Source organism: Narcine bancroftii, chromosome 3 (assembly GCF_036971445.1).
Source record: "Narcine bancroftii isolate sNarBan1 chromosome 3, sNarBan1.hap1, whole genome shotgun sequence".
In the NCBI taxonomy this organism is placed as follows: domain Eukaryota; kingdom Metazoa; phylum Chordata; class Chondrichthyes; order Torpediniformes; family Narcinidae; genus Narcine; species Narcine bancroftii.
Window position 1 is genome coordinate 100,626,032 of NC_091471.1, and position 23,102 is coordinate 100,649,133.

The 23,102-nt window shown below is 39.1% G+C and overlaps 1 protein-coding gene across 2 annotated transcripts in view; it reads left to right on the top strand.

Moving 5' to 3' along the window:
• The window catches only part of kdr (kinase insert domain receptor (a type III receptor tyrosine kinase)), a 78,859-nt gene that overhangs the window by 37,719 nt on the left and 18,038 nt on the right, over positions 1-23,102 (top strand). For both annotated transcript variants that reach the window (XM_069924649.1, XM_069924650.1), the window contains exons 13-22: positions 304-651; positions 1,146-1,292; positions 3,344-3,475; positions 5,649-5,755; positions 6,202-6,337; positions 6,942-7,046; positions 15,063-15,176; positions 20,731-20,819; positions 22,386-22,542; positions 22,821-22,912. In XM_069924649.1, the coding sequence (XP_069780750.1) occupies positions 304-651; positions 1,146-1,292; positions 3,344-3,475; positions 5,649-5,755; positions 6,202-6,337; positions 6,942-7,046; positions 15,063-15,176; positions 20,731-20,819; positions 22,386-22,542; positions 22,821-22,912 (1,427 nt within the window). The remainder of the gene's footprint in view (positions 1-303; positions 652-1,145; positions 1,293-3,343; positions 3,476-5,648; positions 5,756-6,201; positions 6,338-6,941; positions 7,047-15,062; positions 15,177-20,730; positions 20,820-22,385; positions 22,543-22,820; positions 22,913-23,102) is intronic.

Consider the following 23,102-nt stretch of genomic DNA (forward strand, 5'->3'; position numbering starts at 1 on the left):
ACCAATTTAAATTGCAGCTATTTAATTTCATGCACTTCATTTTAAAATAAAATGATCATATTCAAACAAAGGAAGATAAATGTAAAATTAAAACTTTAGAATACATCAGAATTCTGCCTTCTGTCTTTCAGCATTAAATAATGTGCAGTTCAAAAGAAAAAAAATCTTATTCACATACTTATCAGTTTATGTATTCGTCTAAAACTACAGATCTTTGAAAGAGATTGCGCAATATTTTAGGGCTTTTTTTTGCATAACAAATAAAAAGAACAAAAGCAATTGTTTTGGTACTTTTTTTTACAGAGGGCCTTGAAGTGAAGTTGCTCCCTTCTGATCACCCTGTCGAAAAGGACGATGTCATTCTTCAGTGCAGAGCTGACCGATTTACATACGAGAACTTAAAGTGGTATAAGCTTCATCCATCAACATTTCAAAGCTACCGCAGCAGTCTAGCCATCTTCTCTTGTGAGCATCTCAAACATGGTGAGCAGGAGGTGGCCTCAAAGATATCTGGCCACAAGACTGAGAATATCACCATCGAAATGAGCTTCATTGATGCATCTCTTCAAGATCAAGGCATTTATCTTTGTGAAGCCCAGAATAAAAATACAGGTGCAAAGCACTGTGTGATAAAGACTCTCACTATTGAAGGTGAGAGAAGTATTGTATCAGAAGATTTTTTGTCTCTCTCCTAACCCTAATCTTGACATAAACTTTTCATTTTGGGCATCCACTATTAACATCTGAGAATGTGATAATAATTGTGGCCTTGTTCAGATACGAGTTTCAGTCAGGAAGTATCAGTTTAGCTTTATGATGTATGATCAATCACATAAAGACTGAAGTTGCTGACATTGAAGGTTTTTATATGCAAGAGATGGAAAGCATCTCTGTGTTGGTTTCTTACACTGACCCGGACTCGAACTGGGGCCAGGCTAGTGGCATGAAAGCCTTTATGGGGAAGAAAGGAGAAGGAGTCGTGAGCTGGCCAGTGAGAGCAGGGTCAACTAGGAAAGGTCTTGTAATTTACATATAATGAATATGTACAATAGTGGTTTCACCACACTTTATTCGGTTCAAAATGCAATTGGAGTTATGATATCATATCTTTGGTTGACTCATATTTGTTCTGGCCTTGACTGCAGCTCAGAAGGCTCCGCTGGTGATTCAAAATCTTACTAACCAAACTGTGAACATGAGCTCTTCTATTGAGATGAAATGTGATGTAATTGGGGTGCCAAGACCACACATTGTATGGTATAAGAACAAGAAGAAAATCCTGGAGGCATCAGGTAGGATGTTAATGGTTATTCAATATGATTCTTCTTTGTAATGTTGTAGTTAAAGTCAAAATTACTACCATTATTTTTGTGATCATTTTCTCAAGGTGACACCTCTGACGAAGTAATGCAATGAATTCACCTTCCACCTAACAGGGGGGAAAAAAATCACTTTTTGCTTTTGATTACTGATTGTTGAAATGCATATAGCATTGGCCAGGAATAATACTTGGCCGAAGGGAAACATAAAAACTGCAGATGATAGAACCTTGAGCAAACAATGAGAACTCAACAGATCAGGCAACATCTATAGGGAGAAATTGTTAGAAAGCATTTTGGGTCTGGGCCCTTTGTCGAGACTCAGTTAAAATCTCAGATGAGTCTCCAACAAGGATCCTGACCCAAAATGTTGACTGACTACTTCTTTCCATGGACTTTCATGCTTTACTTTTCTGTAGATGTTGCCTGACCTGCTGAGCTACCTTGGCTTAGTTGCTTATGGCTGTACTTGGCTCTTCACGTGCAACCAAGTCACTTGGCTTACCATCTGACAGTGGAAGACGTCTACGGAGGTGCATTACCTTATGAAAAGATGGCTGGAATGTAAATTTATGTGGAGAAACATTTAAAAATTAATAGACTGTGATTGAATCTGAGAACAGGTGAAAAAATAAAATGCTGGAAACATTCAGCATTTGCAGAAAGAGAAGCAGGGTGATTGTTTCAGGACAAAAAAAAAACACACTTTTTAAACGAGGAAAGTGAGAAATCCAATTAATTTTAAGTTCAGGGATGATCAGAGAGGGATGACAAAGGGAAAATTTCTGTGAGCATAAAGCCAGGGTTCCTTGGGTGACATCATGTGGTTGATAGTTAATGAGAACAGCTTGAAGGAAAGCATGCAAATGAATGTCCATGTAAAAATTGTGAATGGCAGAGCTGTGGGAATTTCCTAGCAGGTCCATTAATGCTGCAGAGAATGGCCAGTTTTGATATAAGCAGATAATGCAAAATATCTGAGATTGATGAATTTGCTATGGTGTCTAAAAGGGTGCAACTTGCACAAATAACATGCTGTTCTTTTAATTTGCATTGGGCAGTATTATAATGTTATAATAGGGCTCAGAATAGGGTAGAGAAGTATGGTGACAAACAATTGGAAGAACAGCATCATCATTCAGAGTGAATGCAGGTGCCCTGAAAGATGCAATCTTTCAATCCATGCTTGCTTTCCAAAATGTAGAGGAGGTAGAATTGTGAGCACTAACTGCTGTACATTAGGTTGAAAGGACAAGTGTATCACTGCTTCACGTGGAAGAACAGATATAACAGATACCAAAGAACTGAGAGAATGGAATGGAGTCCTCAAGGCAATATACAAAACTAGAAACAGGTCCTTCAGCCCAACATGTTCATGCTGACCAGGTTTTCTAACTGAGGTAGTTCCATATCTCTCTAAACCTTCCATATGCTAAGACGAGGACGAGCAGAAGAATGTATTGTTGAAAAAACTGTGGGTGTTTTCAGGCTTGGGAAATGGACAGGGAAGGAAAAAGCCAAAGAGGGACCATGTGAGGGTGAGAGCAAAGAAAATGGCAGCAAAAGTAATGTGTTCATGTTCTATATCAATGCAAGAAGCAGCATCAATGCTACCATTGACGTATCAGGAAAAATCCTCGACTTGCAGTGTGCTTCCAGCATTTTGGCTGGCACAGGCTCGTGAGCCAAAATGGCCTGTTACTGTGCAATATGTCTAAATTTAAATTTAAAAAAACGTTTTTCTATTTTTTGTCTGTGGTCCTGCATCTGTGGTTTTCTTGATTTTCACAAATTCCAAGTATCTGGTCACAATTCATACAGCTTCAATATACACTTGTAGCATTTATGAAATAATGTACAAAAAGTATAAGTTTTTTAAAAAAATTAACACTGGGGAATGTGACCATATTTGTTGTCTTATTGTGCCTTATTATTCACCACATTTCCTTTCAATTTTGTGTAAAGCCTTTATTGTGACATTGTGAGTTGTTATTCACTGAACACCATGTCACTTGCTTTACCAGGCATTATTATTGGCGAGCAGAACAGTACCTTGACCATCCAGAGGTTGAAGAAGGAAGATGAAGGGACTTACAAGTGTGAGGCTTGTAATGTGCAGGGCTGTGCAGAGACATTTGCAGCAATCGCTGTAGAAGGTTAGAAGTGGACAAAGGAAACAATCTCCCAGTGTGGTATATTAGCACCACACTGTTAATATATGTATAATCTTTCATGCAACATGTACTTTATGTTGAATGCAGCAGTTGCGCCATGTTATCAGATTGCAAACCTATCTGTCATTATAATTAAAATGTAATCATTGTTAATTTGTAACAACATTAAATGTATTTTATAGTAAATCACAAAATTCTGTAGAAGCTTAGCAGGTCAAACAATGTCCTTTATAGAAAACATAGAAAATAGGTGTAGGAGTAGGCATTTGGCCCTTCAAGCCTACACTGCCATTTAATTTGATCATGGCTGATCATTCACTCAGTACCCTGTTCCATCTCTCTCTCCATGCTCCCTAATCCCCCTAGTCACAAGTACTAAATCTAACTCTCTCAATATAGCTATGGAACCGGCCTCAATCACTTCCTGTGGCAGAGAATTCCATAAATTCACCACCCTCTGAGTGAAAAAATTCTTCCTCATCTCAGTCCTAAAGGACTTCCCCTTTATCCTTAAACTGTGACCCCTGGTTCTAGACTTGCTCAACATTGGGAACAATCTTCCTGCATCTAGCCTGTCAAATCCCTTAAGAATTTTGAACATTTCTATTAAATCTCCTCTTAATTGTCTAAACTCCAGCGAGTACAAACCCAGTCGTTCTAGCCTTTCTTCATATGCAAGTCCCGTCATCCCTGGTATCAATCTGGTAAACCTTTCCTGCACTCTCTCCATGGCAATGATGTCCTTCCTCAGATAAGGAAACTGAACACAATACTCCAGGTGAGGTCTCACCAAGGCCCTATACAACTGCATAAATACCTCTCTGCTCCTGAACTCGAATCCTCTTGATATGAACGCAAATGTAAAGATACATAACTGACGTTTCGGGCTTGAACCCTTCTTCAAGGTATAAGAAAATGCCAGAAAGCATCCAAACAAAAGAGCTGGGGGGAGGGGGGAAACGGGGGTGACAAAGGCAGGAAATGATAGGTGGAGAAAGGAGTGAGGAGACAATAGCAATGAAGGGGGAGGGGGAGGGATGGCTGGGTGGGTGGAAAAACTGGAAAGACAGGAAAGGGGATGGGGGAAAGCAGCAATGTTCATGCCATCTGGCTGCAGAGTGCCCAGAAAGAAAATAAGGTGTTGTTCCTCCAATTGTGGGTGGGATAATAGACAAGGCCATGGACAGACATATGAGTGTGGGAGTGTGGCTTGAAATTGAAATGGTTGACCACTGGGAGGTCTCTGGGGTTGTGAACAGAGAGGAGGTGCTGAGGGAAGCAATCTCCCAGTCCGTGACTGATCTCTCCATTGTAGAGAAGGCCTCAAAGGGTGCACCAGATGGAGTAAGTAAGTCGTCTGGATGAAGACGAAGTGTTGCTTCAGTTGAAAGATCTGTGGGGGTCCTGGACCATGGTGATGGAGGAGGTGTGAGCGCAAGTGATGCACCTCCTGTGGGCACAAAGGAAGGTGCCAGGGATGCGATAGGTGGGGAGGGATAAGTAGACAAGGGAATCAGGGAAGTAGCCGTCCCTGCAGATGGCTGAGAGGGGAACAGAAGGAAAAATGGTGTTGGGATTCTGTAGTAAGTGCTGGAAATGCAGGGGGAATAATGTGTTGGATGCAGAGGCTGGTGGAGCGGTAGGTGAGGATGAGGAGGATTCTATGCTTGTTGCGTCTGGGGGCAGAAGAGGGCCAGGGCAGATATGCAGGATATGGAGGAGATACAGGTGAAGGCAGATTGATAGTGGTGGAGGGGAAGCCACGTTCGTGGAAGAAGGCAGACGTTTTGGAAGATCTAGACTGAAAGACCTCATCTTTGGAACAGATGCGGAAGAGTCGGAGAAATTGAGAGAAGGGGCATGGACTCCTTGCAGGGGACATGATGTATTTTAAATCAATTCATTGATGAATCGATAAAATATTTCATATAATAAATATATAATGTTTTTTGTATTATAAGAAGTGGTTGTAATTTCATAATAAATAATAATAATATATCATTAGATAAAATTATTTTTTTCACTTGGACTCCTGGCCCATACAATCCCATTTTGCTTCACCTACTTCCCAAGTGTAAGATTCTTCTGTGTATTGTTATCTATTTCTGTGATCACTGCACCAACATAAAACTGGAGAATTTTTCATTTCTACTAGGAGTTGATGAAAAGACCAATGTTGAGATGATTATCTTGATTGGCACTGGAGTGATTGCCATGTTCTTCTGGCTCCTTCTAATAATCGTCATTCGAAAAATAAAGCGGGTAATAAAACAATCCCATCATTGTCCTGAGAAAACTTATACTATCTGACAAATGAAAACAGACTGCTGCTTTCATGTTGGTATTTTCTTTGTGTTTAAAACAACGTGCACATATTTTTCTTTTTCCCATAATGCTGTTGCATGATTTAACAAAGTAAAGACTAACGTGTTAATTAGAATTGCTGTTCAGGGAAAGAAAGAGCCTTGCAGCCTTTCCTGCATGCTCAGACCTGACAAAATGGATTACAATCAAATCTCAAGTAAATGCATGCGAGACGAGCAAGTTCACTTGAGCTCTGTGCTGTGTGCTTTTGTTTGTCTGGCAACATTTAATTCTGGATCATTGACTGTTCTGTGTTGTTTCTCTAAAAACTCTAAAATGAACACGCTCTTTCTGTCAGCACAGAAAGAACTGTTAAGTAACTTCGACTTGTGGTTCTTTTCCAGCCCAGTGATTTGGAACTGAAAACAGGTTACTTGTCAATCATCATGGACCCCGACGAAGTATCCATGGATAAACAATACAAGCAGCTGTCATATGATGCAAGCAAGTGGGAGTTTCCTCGGGACCGACTTAAATTAGGTGAGATCCTCCCATTCCCATGTGGCTGTCATTTTCATTTCTAAATTTAAAGATAATGATATCTTTTTAAAATTTAGACATAGAGCAAGGTAACAGGCCCTTTCAGTCCACGAGCCTATGGTGTCCAATTACCCCGGTACGTTTTGAAGGGTGGGAGGAAACTGAAGCCCCTTATAGATGGGATGGGATTCGAACCCTGGTGCTATAGTATTTCCTTCTGACATCAAATTTGCGCACAAATTCCTGAATTGACCATGAACACATACAGCACCTGCTGCTAGTATGGATATGGGGGCAAAGTTTAAGGTGTTCCAATTGATAATTAAGAAAGCTTCAAAATACATGATTGGAATAAAATCATACATTTTGCACCAAACTTTGAGGACAGAAATCACAATGCAGTCATATTAATTTGGTCAGATGTATTATTTACTGCTGAAGTGATGTTAAAATGATATCATTCTTCAGTCAATGGCAACTCCCATTACAAAAACAATAAATCCTTTCTTAATGCTGGACATCATTGTCTGGAAAAAAATAGTGTTGACCAGGAACATTCAAGAACCTAATTAATTGTTTCATATAATTTTCATTCTTTTATTAGGAAAACCATTGGGTCATGGAGCTTTTGGTAAAGTGGTTGAAGCAGCTGCCTTTAATATCGAGAAATACTCTACATGCAAAATTGTTGCTGTCAAAATGTTGAAAGGTAAAATTAAAATTGGAAACATTTCTTTCCAAGTTGTACATTTTTAAGGCTATTTTGTTCTCTTATGGCTGTTTTGATTAATATTAAATTGACGTATTAAAGCAAATTATTTCTGAATTAAGGAAAATCCTTCATGCAACATCAGTGGAGAAATTAGGATTTTTTTTAACCCATTAACATGCCTTTTGGTACCTTGCATCTGAATTGTATATTCCATGACCCTAAAGTTCATCACTGAACGTGAGAATTCATAAAATGTAGTTCAAAACATTAAGGAGGTGGTGAAAATTAAAGCAGCAAACAGTACTGACTTTAATTTTATGGGAAATTGTCGGCAAATTGCTGCTATTTTCCCAGTAATTGCCGGCATGTGTGTACACATCGAGGTTCTGATGTTATAAATTGTGACTTGCAACTATTTTGAGGGCTGCATTCCAGCAGCAGAGCCCTCTTAAAGATTAACTTTTGATCATAAGGTTTCGAAGATTGTTCACCACTTGCAGGGGAAATGAACACGAACATCCTGTATCTGGGAGTGCTTGTCTATTCTTTTCATTGGAAGGAGTCAGTTGCAAAAAATTATAGTCAATATTTGTGAATTAGATATACTAATTTGATTAAAATTAATTAAAATGTTTTAACTGCTTTAATATTTTTCAGTTTTTAATGTTTTTTTAAGTGTATGACTAGTTTTTGATGTTTGAAATTTAATATTTCTGGCTAAATTAGTGTCTTGAATGATCCAGCGATGAATATTTTTATTCTTGTTTATGTGGAGGAATTGCATTGGCTCTCCTTATGAACACATTTTGTCATGGAAGTTCCTTTTACTTCATAAGGCCATTGTGACGGATTGAACCAGCTTTTCCTTACAATATTTGGCTCTTGAGGGCTGTCAGTGTAATTTTGGACAGCACTAGTGGATGTAGGCTGTTGATTGTTGACCACATTCAGGCCCAGTAAGTTGGGCGGAATATGCTTTATGTTTTCCTCTTCTCAGTGGTTCCCTTGGCAATGTTTCTTTTACGTTCAGGTCTTTGCTGCTCTTCTAGCTCCCATTTCTACAGAGTGGCTTTGTAATGGAGCTTTAGAGATTTTCCAATGGAGAACAAATTGTGAATGTTCACTGGAATATACATAAATATTTGGAAGCTATTATTTTAAGGTTAATATTTGTTCTGGGATTTCATTCAAACAATGCTGTTACATTATTGCAAAAATCAACATGGATCTGATCTATTATTGCACCACATCACCCAAAAGTACACAGTGTTCTCGATATAAAACATAACTTTTATCTCTTAGCAGCTGTTGTTAAATTCTTCTTCTAAGGGAGTCCCTTGTGGATGGAGGATGTGCTTCCACTCCCATTTTATGGGTGCTGAGGTAGCCAATGTGAGAGGGCTAAATTGCCCCTCAGGGTGTTCAAGTGGATAGGTGAGCTTTCTTTTAGCCACTTAATCAAGGTTTGACTATGCCACAGAAGCATGTTCTAATGTTTCTTCTTCACTGAGCATCATGGGCCAGAGGCTCCCTGGATTCAGTGGAAATATTGCACTTCTCCAGCGAAGAATTAAGGACATCCAGGAACTTTTTCCTTTGTCTACAAGGCAAATTCCTCCCATATGGAGCTGAGAACAGAGTAATGGTTTTGGAAGCCTGGTTTTAGACAAACAAATAATGTGGCCTGCCCTAATATGACAACTAAGAATTACTAAGGCACTTATTCTAGATATACTTGTAGTTGCAAGGAAAAGTGCCTCAAAGCCAGGAGTGGTGGGAATGGAAGATTGACTAGGGACTCATGAGGGATAATGCTGAAAGGGTTAGGCAAGTATGTGTCTAGTGGTGAAATCATGTTGGTGGAATTTGCAACGGTTGATCTGATGAATGCCAAGGTTGCTGGAGTAGAAGCTAAGGACCAAGGGATCTCTACACTTGTGGAGGAGAGTGGTGCGGCCAAAGCTTGAGGAAATAAATGCAGTGCGATCTAAGGCTCTGTCCATCAATGATTCGGAAAGAATGAATATATTTCAGAGACATCTGTGTAAAATGGAGCAAACACGACAGAGATAGAGGAACTAGGAGAATACCAGAGAATCATAGAATATATAGCACAGAAACAGGCCCGTCTAGTCTGCACCAAACCATTTTTTTTTTTGCCTAGTCCCACTGACCTGCACCCAGTCCATAGGCCTCCATACCTTTTCCATCCATGTATCTGTCCAATTCTTCTTAAATGTTAAAAGTTAGCCCGCATTCACCACCTCAGCTGACAGTACATTCCACACTCCCACCACTCCTGTGTGAAAAAGTTCCCTCTCATATTCTCACTAAACTTTTCCCCTTTCACTCTTAACCCATGTCCTCTTGTTTGTATCTCACCTACCCTCAGTGGAAAAAGCCTATCTACATTTACTCTGTCTGTCCCTCTCATAATTTTAAATACCTCTATCAAACCTCTCTACATTCCAGGGAATAAAGTCCAAACCTGTTTAACCTGTCCCTGTAACTCAGTCCCTGAAGTCTGAGCAACATCCTCGTAAACCTTGTCTGCACTCTTTCCATCTTATTGATATCTTCACTGTAGTTAGGTGACCAAATACTCAAATTTGGCATCACCATTATTTTATACAATTTTACCATAACATCCCATCTCCTGTACTCAATACTTTTATTTATGAAGACCAATATGCCAAAAGCTCTCTTTACAACCCGATCCACCTGTGACACCACTTTCAGGGAATTACGTATCCGTATTCCCAGAACCCTCTAGTCTACCAGACTCCTCAGTGACCTACCATTTACGTCCTTTCTTGGTTTGTGCTTCCAAAATGCAACACCTCACACTTGTCTGCATTGAACTTCATCTGCCATTTTTCCAACTGGTTCAGATCCTTCTGCAAGCTTTGAAAACCTTCTTTCGTCTCCACAACACCTTCAATCTTAGTGTCATCTGCAAACTTGCTGATCCAATTTACCAATTTACCACATTATCATCCAGATCATTTATATAAATGACAAAAAACAATGGACTGATCCCTGAGACACACCACTAGTCACAGACCTCCAGTCTGAGAAGCAATCATGCATCACTATTTTCTGGCTTCTCCTGACCAGTCATTGTCAAATCCAGTTCACTACTTCAGCATGAATACCTATCATATGAACCTTTCTGACTAACCTCTCATGAGGGTCCTTGTCAAATTCCGTACTAAAGTCCATGTAAACAACATCCACAACCTTTCCTTCGTCGACCTTCCTGGTAACCTCCTCTGTAAACTCAACAAGATTGCTTAAACACGACCTACCATCCACAAAGCCACGTTGACTATCCCTAATTAGTTTCTGGCTATCCAAATAATTATGTCAGATTTCTTAGAACATCTTCCAATAATTTACCTGCTACTTTCATTAGGCTACTAGTCTATAATTTCCAGGGTTAATTTTGGAGCCTTTTTTAAACAATGTGAGTTACCCACCAATTCTCCGGCACAACATTTTAAATATTTCTAATGGATCTCCTGTAATTTCTACATGAGCCTCCCTCAAGGACCGAGGGAATATCTTGTGATGTCCTGGGGATTTATCGATCTTTTATTTGCTTTAAGACAGTAAGCGCTTCCTTCTCTTTAATCTGTATTTGTTCCATGATCTCACTGCTTGTTTTCCTTACTTCCCACGACTCTATGTCTGTTTCCTGAGTTAAATCTGATGAAAACAAAAACATTTAAGATCTCCTCCATCTCTTTTTGCACCATACAAAGCTGACCACTCAGATCTTCAAGGGGACCATTTTTATCCCATATTATCCTTTTACTCTATGGAAACCCTATTGATTTTCCTGCAAATTAACTGCCAAAACAAATTCATGTCTTCTTTTAGCCTTACTGATCTCTTTCTTTCTTGAAGTTTTTCTTTCATTTTTATAGTCCTTAAGCATTTCATTTGCTCCATGTTGCCTATACCTATTATACACGTCTTTCTTCTTTTGAACCAGATCCCCTCTACCTGCTAACTTTGCCTTTAATCCTGACAGGCACATATAAACTCTGTACTCTCAAAATGACACCTTTGAAGGTCTTCCACTTCCCTCCCACATCCTTGCCCAAAAACAACTTATCCCAATCCATGCATACTAGATCCTTTCTCATTTCCTCAAAATTAGCCTTTTTCCAATTTAGAATCTCAACCTGAGACCTAGACCTGTCCTTCTCCATAATTAACTTGAAACTAATGTCATTATGATCACTGGACACAAAATGTCCCCCTACATATAATTCTGTCACCTGTCTTGTCTCATTCCCTAATAGGAGATCCAGTTTGCAATTTCTCTAGTTGCTAACTCTATGTATTAATTTCTAAAATGTTCCTGAACAAATTTGACGAAGTCCATGCCATCCAGTCCTTTTACTGTATGGGAGTCCCAGTCAATATGTTGAAAGTTAAAATCTCCTACTATCAGAAACTTTTATTTTCTACAGCTGTCTGCTATCTCTCTACAGATTTTATCCTTCAATTCTCATTGTCTTTGGGTGGTCTATAATACAACTCCATGAGTAAGGTCATTCTTTTCCTGTTCCTCACCTCCACCAATGCAGCATCAATAGACTAGCCCTCTGGTCTGTTCTGCCTGAGCACAGCTGTGATAGTTAGCCTGACAAGCAATGCCACTTCTCCCCCTTTCATCCCCGTTCTGTCACGTATAAAGCAACGGAAGCTAGGAACATTGAGCTGCCAGTCCTGCCCCTCCTGCAACCAAGTTTCACTTATGGCCACAATGTCATAATTCCACATGCCAATGTATTGAAATAGATCCACCTAAGAACATTTTCACCATGCAATTTTCATGTCATCTTTTCCCTCCTCCATTCCTCTACCTGCTCAGGCACTCTGGTTACCAACCCCCTGCAAATCTAGTTTAAATCTACCAGAGCAGCTCTAGCAAACTTTCCCACAAAGATGTTAGTCACCCTCCAGTTCAGATGCAAACTATCCCATCAGAACAGGCCCCACCTTGCCTGGAAGAGAGCCCAATGATCCAGAAACCTGAAGCCCTCCCTCCTGCACCATGTCTTTAACCACATGTTGAGCTGCATTATCCTCCTATTTCTAATCTCACTAGCACGTGGCATGAGTAGCATTTCTGAGATCTCAGCCCTGGAGGTCCTGTCCTTCAACTGACTGCCTAACTCCTTGAGCTCCTTACAGGACCTCCTCACCCTTCCTACCCATGTCATTGCACAACATCTGACTGCTCATTCTCCCTCCTGAGAATGCCGTGAACTCGATCTGAGATATCTCGAACCCTGGCACTAGGGAAGCAAGATACTATCTGGATACTCGATCTCTTCCCTGAACCACTTATATGTCCTGCTATCTATGGAATCCCCTGTTATTACAGCTTACCTCTTCTCCTCCCTTCCCTGCTTAGCCACAGGACCAGACTCTGTGCCAGAGACCTGATTGCCATGGCTTGTGCCTGGTTGTTCATCACCCCCAACAGAATCCAAAATTGTATATGTTATTGAGGGCAACAGCCACAGGGGTGCTCTGCACTGCCTGCCTGTTCCCTTTCTCTCCTGATTGTCACCCATCTACACCCCTCCTGCCTCCTAGGTGTGATAGGGTCCCTATACCTCCTGCCTATCACCCCCTACACCTCACAAATGATCCAGAGTTCATCCAACTCCATCTCCAATTCCTTAACTTGGCTTGTCAGGAGCTGTGGCTGGATGCACTTCTCGCAGATGCAGACATCAAGCATACTGCTGGTTTCCCTGATGACTCATATTCTGCAAGAGGAGCATTCCCCTGCCTTGACTGATATTCCCACTGTTTATGACTAGAGGGAAAAAATATCTAAAACCAGCCGTTACCTGTCCCTACCTGTTGAATCCTTTTTGATCCTTGAATAGGGTGGCCCTTTCTTACTTCAACTCCTACTATCCTTCACCTCTTACTTGTTCACATTAAACACTGACTCAGTCCACTCTGAAAATGACCACTCACTCAATGAAGTTTGGGTGAGAGGAGCTATAGTCAAGATAGTTATGGGAGTCTTTGGGGATGTATTGATTGTTTGTGGCTAGCCTATCCCCAGATATGGATATGGAGAGATGCCAGAAAGAATAGAGGAAAGTTGGAGATGCAGTTTGTGATGCAAGGAAGAATGAATTAGAGAGTGGGCATGAGTATAACTGAAAAACTCATCCATAAAAATGAGATGTAGAATGGACCCATTCAAGTGGCATTGCTGTACATTTGATTTTGAGAAAATAAATGAATTGAAAGAGAAATTCTTCAATGTGAGGTCAAAGTGTAACAGGCTGAACAATGTGTTCATGATGAGGAACTGGTTAGGTTTTAAAAAGGTAACTCTTAACTGCTTCACTTTCTGTTGAGTATTCCTGGCATTTTCTGGTTTTTTTAAATATTTTGAATTTGCAATTTTATTTTTTAACGTAATAATTTTGGTGTTGTTTTGTACATGACAGCAGCGATAAAAATTAGCCCAGATGATGTAATATTTAAAATAATATTTTAAATTATTAATCAACAATCATGTAACATCTAATCTAATTTAACTAACTTATCTAAACTTAACTACATTTATATACAATTATCTAACTTATACTCTAATTATGCACAAGTATTTGGTGAGTGTGCCCCAAGCCACAACAGCTCAAGGCTCATTTCTAGGTGTGGTGATATGTAATTACACCACTAGGTCACCAGGGGTCAACCTGGTGACCTTGTATATAAAGCAGTCCGGAGCTATAGTCTAGCCTTCCAGGTTTGTCTTGCAGAGAGACAAGACCTCTTAGTGTGCATTTTAGTTTATTAAAGCTGTCTTATACTCGCACTGCTTTTGTGGTTATTGTCAGTACACCAGGAAGGCAGTTTAAAGTTCCGTTTCAGAAATTCGGTGATGACACGTGGGTTTGAAAATGATGTAACACGCAGACACACAGGCCTTAGAATGGTGAGACACACAGGTTTTAGGATTAAATTAGCAGCTCCTTAAGTGGGTGACAGAGGCCTGGGGTGACAGAATGTTGATTACTCACACCTTTGTTGAGGTGCTTCAGAGAATTGTCGTTTTGAAGTGAGTGCCTTCTTCTGCAGTTAGAATCATTTTCATGCATCAGTTTGTAGAGTGCAGTATTTTTTGTACCAATAAGAGAACCCTTTGGGTGAGTCAGTCGAAGTAGAGTGCAATATTTCTTCTGTAGCTTTAAAACCCTTTTCATGGGTCAGTTAAGTTGTCTTTCATTTCTCTATACTAAATGAGTTTCTCATTCCCACGGAGGAGATTGAAGAGCTCATTGCTCTTGCGCTGCTTCCTTAATATGGCCTCCTGAACAAACGATGCACTGTCTTTTTAAGAATCTGGTCACATGTTCTATGCAACTGACTTCTCCAGGACATCTGTGTTGACTGTGCAAATGTATCCAATAAAAGGAACATTCAATTCAAAGCTTGCTGCTAGTTTCACAGTCACTTCATAGCCTGTAGGCAGTTTGATAAATCTGTTCTCTTAAAGGGACAGTCCCACTCAAATAAAATGAACTGAAAAATAGGAGAATATCACAGTGTGCCAATATCAAATTTATGGTTTATGACCATGAGGTTGTTATAGCAACATATCAAATAATGGGAGATTGAAAAATATGTCATATTCTTGTTCATTGACTTTTTAAATTTTCAATGATAATGCTCGTATGAAGTCAAAATCTGTTACTTATATCTTTAGTGTGTCAACACATTTAACTAGACACAGACATCTGCTTCAAAGATATGAAATGAATCTTCTTAATAAAATTTAAAATGACATTTATTTTATTTCATAAACTCAAAACCAGGAGCAAAATATATTGCCACACAAATTAACACTCTATATCTTTGTAAATATTAAAGATTTTGTATTCATATATTTCTACAAACAATCCTTGTTTATGGCCTTGTATGCAACAGAGAGATCCATAATCATTGTTTTCTGATTGCTCTTTACAGAAGGTGCAACATCCAGTGAGCACAGAGCATTGATGTCTGAGCTGAAGATGCTTATTCATATTGGTCATCACCTCAATGTGGTCAATCTGTTGGGAGCCTGCACGAAACTGGGAGGTGAGTCAGTGCAACCAAAGACTTTTGGCACAGCAACTGTTTTACTGCATTTCATGATGAAAAGCTAATAAAACAAATCATTAATAGTATTCCTATCTATCTAAACAAAATCTATATCACATCCACCTGACGTAGTGAAGGAATGTTTTCCTGTTAGGAAATGATACTGAAAATAACTCAAAATTAAATGTCTCTACTTTGACTATCAACAAATGGAAAATGGATTTTAAAAACGGGAAGGCTGTAGCTGTATTGAAATTTCAACAAGTTTATAATTTGTTTTAATTCTACCTGCTCTGAAATAGTTACTGTAAGTATTTGGAGGCCTTTAATTCAGCACATTTGGGATTTTGGTGGTGCTGGACTTTCTATTTTTCTGGACTATTGGATATCACTCATTACCCCAAAATACTTTTACATATTTTACACATTAAACAGTGATATAATATGTTTTCCAGTGAGTCTTAAGGGAGTGAGAAACTGAGCTCCAGAGAGTTTATAGGGAGTGCAGGAGCTTCAGTTTGAAAAATGAATTTTGGACCCTGTTGTTTTTGACCTTGACTCTTGCTTCGATTGCACACCCGGCCCACAATCCCAGAAATACACATAAAAATAAAGAATCAGTCAATAACTGCTATCCCTGGATCATTGTGAGAATCAGGGTTAGTGAGTCTACAGATAATGAAAATTCAGAGCAGCAATGTGTGAGCCGGATGCTGCACCTTCTGGATTTCCAATCAGCCATATAACAGATGCTGGGAGATTTTTGTACCAAATGCTCCATCACCACATTAGAACTCTTTTGCTGCAGTTTGTTGACCTCAAATCAAGTTACTTGAGCTTATCAGCATTTGGTTTCCTGAGAGTATCTGATCTGTGTAGCAAGGCTATCCAAATTCACATCAAAGGTTACAAATGTTGTTTTAAATACATAATTGTGGAATCATTAACTCACTGAGTCTGAAGACTTTTCTGTTTAACTTTTGGTCTGGAAATTTTACCATTTAGTCCCACCACCACAACCTTTCCCCACAACATTGCATTTTTTTTTTAAGTAGAGAATGTGATGTTTTCAATATCAAAATAAGGGTATATACTTTTTTCTAGTCTAACAGCAACACGCATCATAAATATGCATGATAACATCACTGTGTTTGACATATTATGCATAAATAAATATGCATACTACTTCCCTGGTAAGACTCATTATAGTCAGTGCTAGATTCAAACCCTGGTTGCTGATGCTATAACAGCATGTGCTGACCGTTACATTAACCCTCTGCACTAACCGTGCCACCCTCTATGCTAACCATGCCACCTTGGATCTTAAGCCAAATATTATGAATCTATGCCTTTTGTTTGTGGTGCTATCTCCCATTTGGGACAATTTCTCCCTGAATATTTTAGCTGAATCTTTATAATTTATAATTTTAAGCTTGATTTCCTCTGTTCTGAGAGTTTTTTTTTAATTTTTATTTTCTTTTTTTTTTATTTTTCACACTATAAACCATACTGACCAAAATACATACAGACATTTTTCTCTTGAATATATAGTGTCATTTTCTCCCCTTTTTCCCCCCTCCCTTCCCTCCCTCCCTCTTCCCATTTAGTCAAAGTTCAATTAAACCCGTAAAACAATGTCGTCACTTAATAAAAATAAACAAGAATTTTTTCTCTTTTACTTTTATATACTGAGCCAGTTCATTTCATTGTCTTCTCCTTCTGTCATTTTAGGTAGTGGAGGTCCATGGTAGGATTTCTCTATTGTATTTCATGTACAGTATCCATATTTGTTCGAATATTGTGATGTTATTTCTTAAATTATATGTTATTTTTTCTAATGGAATACATTGATTTATTTCTATGACTTTCTTTATGCTTATCCTGCACAAGTCCTGAAGTTTCCTCTTAACCTCTTTTGCATCAGTAAGAACTCCCCATTCATCCACACCATCACAAATGTGATAGCAATTTTCACTGACTACTTTATACATAAGCAAACAGTGTCTGCTCAATGAACCACTGTTGAATTTCACACTCTTTTACAGCCTCACATTGGCTTCATAGGACATACACAAATTATGAGGATGAACAATTTTGGAAGTTAGAAAAACTACTACTGGAAGTTAAAGGAAACAGAAAATAGAGGAACTGTGCAGCAGATCAAATATCATTGAGAAATAAAAAGAGTTGTGATTTCAGCTTTAATGAAATGAACCATCAGTAATAATCAATAATGGTTTCAGATGAATTGCTGCTTATTTTAATAATCTTTTATAATCCTCAAATTTGTTTTGCTGTATTTGTGTTTTATTGCATTTATAACATAACATAACAATTACAGCACGGAAACAGGCCATTAGGCCCTTCTAGTCCGCACCGAACCAAACACCCCTTTCTAGTCCCACCTCCCTGCACAATGCCCATAACCCTCCATCTTCTTCTCATCCATATATCTGTCCAACCTTTTCTTAAATAATACAATTGACTCCGCCGCCACTATTTCTCCCGGAAGATGATTCCACACAGCTACCACTCTCTGAGTAAAAAAGTTCCCCCTCATGTTACCTCTAAACCTCTGCCCCTTAATTCTTAACTCATGTCCTCTTGTTTTAATCTTTCCTCCTCTTAACGGAAATAGTCTATCCACATCCATTCTGTCTATCCCTTTCATAATCTTAAATACTTCTATCAAATCCCCTCTCAACCTTCTACGCTCCAAAGAATAAAGACCCAATCTGTCCAATCTCTTCCCATACTCCAGATGCTTAAACCCAGGCAACATTCTGGTAAACCTTCTCTGCACTCTCTCCACTCTGTTTATATCCTTCCTATAATTAGGCGACCAGAACTGCACACAGAACTCCAAATTAGGCCGCACCAACGGTCTTATACAATCTCAACATCACCTCCCAACTCCTATATTCCATGCAATGATTGATAAAGGCCAGCATACTAAAAGCCTTCTTCACCACCCTATTCACGTGAGTTTCTACCTTCAGGGAACGATGTACCGTTACTCCTAAATCTTTCTGCTCTTCTGTATTCCTCAATGCTCTCCCATTTACCACATATGTCCTATTCTGATTCTTCTTACCAAAATGAAGCACCTCACACTTATCAGCATTAAATTCCATCTGCCATTTTTCAGCCCACTTTTCTAAGCAGCCCAAATCCCTCTGCAATCCTTGAAAAGCTTCTTCATTATCCACTATTCCACCTATCTTAGTATCGTCTGCATATTTACTAATCCAATTCACCACCCCATCATCTAGATCATTAATGTATATAACGAACAACAATGGGCCCAATACAGATCCTTGAGGCACACCACTGGTCACCGGCCTCCAACCTGACAGACAATTATCCACTACCACTCTCTGGCCTCTCCCATTCAGCCAATGTTCAATCCATTTGACTATCTTAAAATTTATACCTAAAGACTGCACCTTCCTAACTAACCTTCCATGTGGTACCTTATCGAAGGCCTTACTGAAGTCCATATAGACAACATCCACTGCGCTACCCTCATCCACATTCCTAGTCACCTCTTCAAAAAATTCAATCAGATTGGTCAAACATGACCTTCCTCCCACAAATCCATGTTGAGTGCTCCTGATCAGACCCTGTCTATCCAGATGTTTATAAGTACTATCTCTAAGAATTTTCTCCATTAATTTACCTACCACAGACGTCAAACTTACAGGCCGATAGTTGCCAGGCTTCCTCCTTGAACCCTTTTTAAATAACGGAACCACATGCGCAATGCGCCAATCCTCCGGCACTATCCCCATATCTAATGACATTTGGAAAATTACCGCCAGAGCCTCTGCTATTTCCTCCTTCACTTCTCTCAATGTCCTGGGGAAGATCCCGTCTGGTCCCGGAGACTTATCCACCTTTATATTCTTCAAAAGCCTTAAAACTACACCTTTTGTAATCTCTATATTCCCCATATTTACCCAATTTGCTTTTTTTATCCCACATCTCCCAATATCCTTCTCCTTAGTGAATACCGAAGAAAAGAAACTGTTCAATATCTCCCCCATTTCTCTAGGCTCCACACACAGTTTTCCACTCTGATTTTCTAAGGGACCAATTTTGTCTCTAGCTTTCCTCTTACCATTAACATATTTGTAGAACTCTTTTGGATTAGTTTTCACCCTGCTTGCCATAGTTTTCTCATACCTTCTTTTAGCTTTCCTAATTCCTCTCTTAAGATTCCTCTTACATTCAATGTATCTTTCAAACATCTCCTTAACTCCATGCTTCTTATATCTAATGTACGCCTCCCTTTTTCTTCGAACCAAGTTTCCAATATTCCTTGAAAACCACGGCTCTCTCAAACCTTTTGCCCCTCCTTTTAACCTAACAGGAACATAAAGCTTTTGCACTCTCAAAATCTGATCTTTAAAAGACTTCCATCTCTCTACTACATCCTGCCCATAAAACAAATTGTCCCAATGCACACCCTGCAAGTCCTTTCGCATCTCCTCAAATCTAGATTTTCCCCAATCAAAAACCTCAATCCTTGGCCCTGATTTCTCTCTTTCCATAATGACATTGAAGCTGATGGCATTATGATCACTGGACCCGAAGTGCTCGCCAACACTAACCTCCGTCACTTGACCCATTCCATTTGCCAACAGTAGATCTAACACTGCTCCTTCTCTGGTCGGCACCTCTACATATTGTTGTGAAAAACTATCTTGCACACATTTCACAAACTCTAACCCATCCAGTCCTTTCACAGAATGTGTTTCCCAATCTATATGTGGAAAATTAAAATCTCCCATAATTACAACCCTGTGCTTATCACAAATATCTACTATCTCCCTACAGATTTGCTCCTCTAGGTCTCGGTCCCCTCCGGGTGGTCTATAATACACCCCTACAAGTGTAACCTCTCCTTTCCTACTCCTCAGTTCCACCCAAATAGCCTCCGTGGATGTGCCCTCTAATCTATCCTTCCTAGGCACCGCTGTAATATTTTCCCTGACAAGCAATGCAACCCCACCTCCTCTTGCCCCTCCGACTCTATCACACCTAAAACAACGAAACCCAGGGATATTCAGTTGCCAATCACATCCCTCCTGCAACCATGTCTCACTAATCGCTACTACATCATACTTCCAAGTATCAATCCACACCTTCAGCTCATCCACCTTTTTTACAATACTCCTGGCATTAAAATATATGAATTTCAGGGATTCATATATATTGGATTTCCCAATTTTCCCAATAGAATAGAGTAATTAGTTTTGTCCATTGTAATTATGCATTTCTGTCCTGTAATTCTCCTGTAATTTGTGGAATGAGCTTCCGACAGACGTGGTCGAGGTGGGATCATTGGTTACATTTAAGGAAAGAATAGATAGTTACATGGATAGGAGAGGACTGGAGGGGTATGGACCGGGCGCTGGTCAGTGGGACTAGGAGGGTGGGGATTTGTTACGGCATGGACTAGTAGGGCCGAACTGGCCTGTTCTGTGCTGTAAGTGGTTATATGGTTATATGGTAATACATAATATTAATCCTGCTATTCTATCTACAGGTCCACTGATGGTAATTGTTGAATACTGCAAGCATGGCAACTTGTCAAATTACTTGAGAAGCAAGAGAAATTACTACATTCCTTACAAGGTAAATCTATATCACCGTCTATTACTATGAGGTTTCCCATAAAAAATCAATTAATTTATTCATGAAAGTCCTTGAACAAGATTAATTGAATGAAAACATTTGTGCTTTTTTTTAATGGCCTCAGAATGGCTTCTCATGCCTCACAGCCAATAAATAACATTTACAGTGTATTATTGTTGTGATGGAGGGAAACAGCAGAAAAATTCACGTGAGATTATAACCAGTTTTCTCTCGTGATCCAGCCATAAAATCACAGAGATACTGTTTGACACACCATGTCTGTGGCAGATTGAATTTATGCATGTAAAGCAAATCTGAAGCAGTGGCTATGTTTGTAACCCTGAAGATGAATAAAAGCAATGCCCAAAATGCCTGCCTGCTATCTTACATTTAGGTAGATGATGCGCCATCCATCAAATAATGATCTAAATAATGAAAGTGCTTAATTAGTTTATAATTATATATGACATTTGATTTTGCTTTTGAATGGGACATTGAATTTAAAATTCTCATCCAATTCAATGTCTTTCTGTACATTTCTTGCATACTTGTCTATCCACGACAAACATCATTGGGTCAGGTGCCCAGACCCCACGTCCAAGGGTCTGAACAAGTTCTTCTCTTCAACTCTTTTTCCTGCTTTCTGATGATACCTGAAACCTATCTCTGAAATAAAAGAGAAAATTGTGGAAGTACTCAGCCGACTCAGCAACATTCTCGGAGAGAAGAACAGTATCAACATTTCATGTTCAAAGACATTTTTTTTTGTCGAAACCTTGTCTCTTTGACTTGGTTTTACAAAATTAAAAGTGGAATATAAATGTAATCTATTGAAAAACCAAAGCTCATATTACATTATGTCACAATTAAAATGGATAAAATGTGTAAACTTTGAATGGAGATATTCTTTTTATTAAAACCCAATCTCACAAACTGTTAATTTAGATTTAAAACAACACAAACGGCAGTACTCCATTGAAAACAATGGGTCAAAATATAACAGGAAAATGTATCCACACAGGTCTCGTTTTATGCCCTCTTTTGAACCTTTTTGTCTTTGGTGGAATGAAATGCCTGCTAATAGATTTCCTATGTGGTTGAGTCATTTTAGATTATGGAATTTAAATTGTCTTTGAATACATACAAATCAATGATGGAAAGTTTCTAACTGTTAGTTATTACAATACAAAGTAGATTTCAAATGCTGAATTTGCTATCCGTATTCCCCATTTGTGTGATATTTAGGACAGCAAACCAGCCCTATCTGACCAGAATTCATTTACATTTTCCAATAACATGTCCTGTTATTTTTCCTCATCCATGACCCACATCCTCTCCATGCCCCCTTCCCCCCACTACTGGCACCAACTGCCACCCTCATGCTTCTTCATATGATCAAGGAATTGAGATAGGTTCATTAGAGCTCATCACTTCTGCTGGGAATGCACCTACACTGATAATGTTTATCAGAGTTCTGAAGTATTATATTATTTTGCTGTTCATAATATTTTTATGTAGATCAAGTCAGTAAATATTACTTACATTTTTGTTGTTCCCTTACTGTAGAATAAAGCAATGAGGTTAAAACAGACCAAGGAGAAGGATCCTGCTGAGATGGAGGGTGAGTTTAAACGACGCCTGGACAGCATTGCAAGTAGTGAGAGCTCCACCAGTTCTGGATTTGCTGAAGACAAATCATTGAGTGATGTTGAGGAGGAGGAAGGTAAAATAATGATATTCTTCTCTCTAATTTTCCACAGCTCTCTTTGGTGGTGAATCCAACAATTTTGATTTCAAAACCCCATACATGAAACTGTTTTCATTCTAGATTTAATTGTTTCTTGCTGTAGTTTTGGATAGATTGATTGTTATGGAGACTAATACAGGATAATATTTGCAATTGGTAATAAATTATATTGTTAAATGTACCTTTTAATACTGATGACAATTCCTTTTGCCAAGCTCTGCCTTCTCACTCTCACTGCTTTCCTTCATTGGCAGAGATCATCTACAAGAACTGTCTGACATTGGAGGACCTTATCTCCTACAGCTTTCAGACTGCCAGGGGAATGGAATTTCTAGCCTCACGCAAGGTAACAAAGTGTAACTGGTTCTAATCTTTGCAATTCTCTCCCTGAGTCACAATGGTCTCAAATCTCCGAATAACAGCATGATTTCTGAACCACGTACTCTGTCTACTGGAATACATCTTGGCTCGGACAATGGATGTGAGTGAAGAGCAGGCCTATTTTGACTTCATGTGTGCAGTGTGGATTGTGGAGG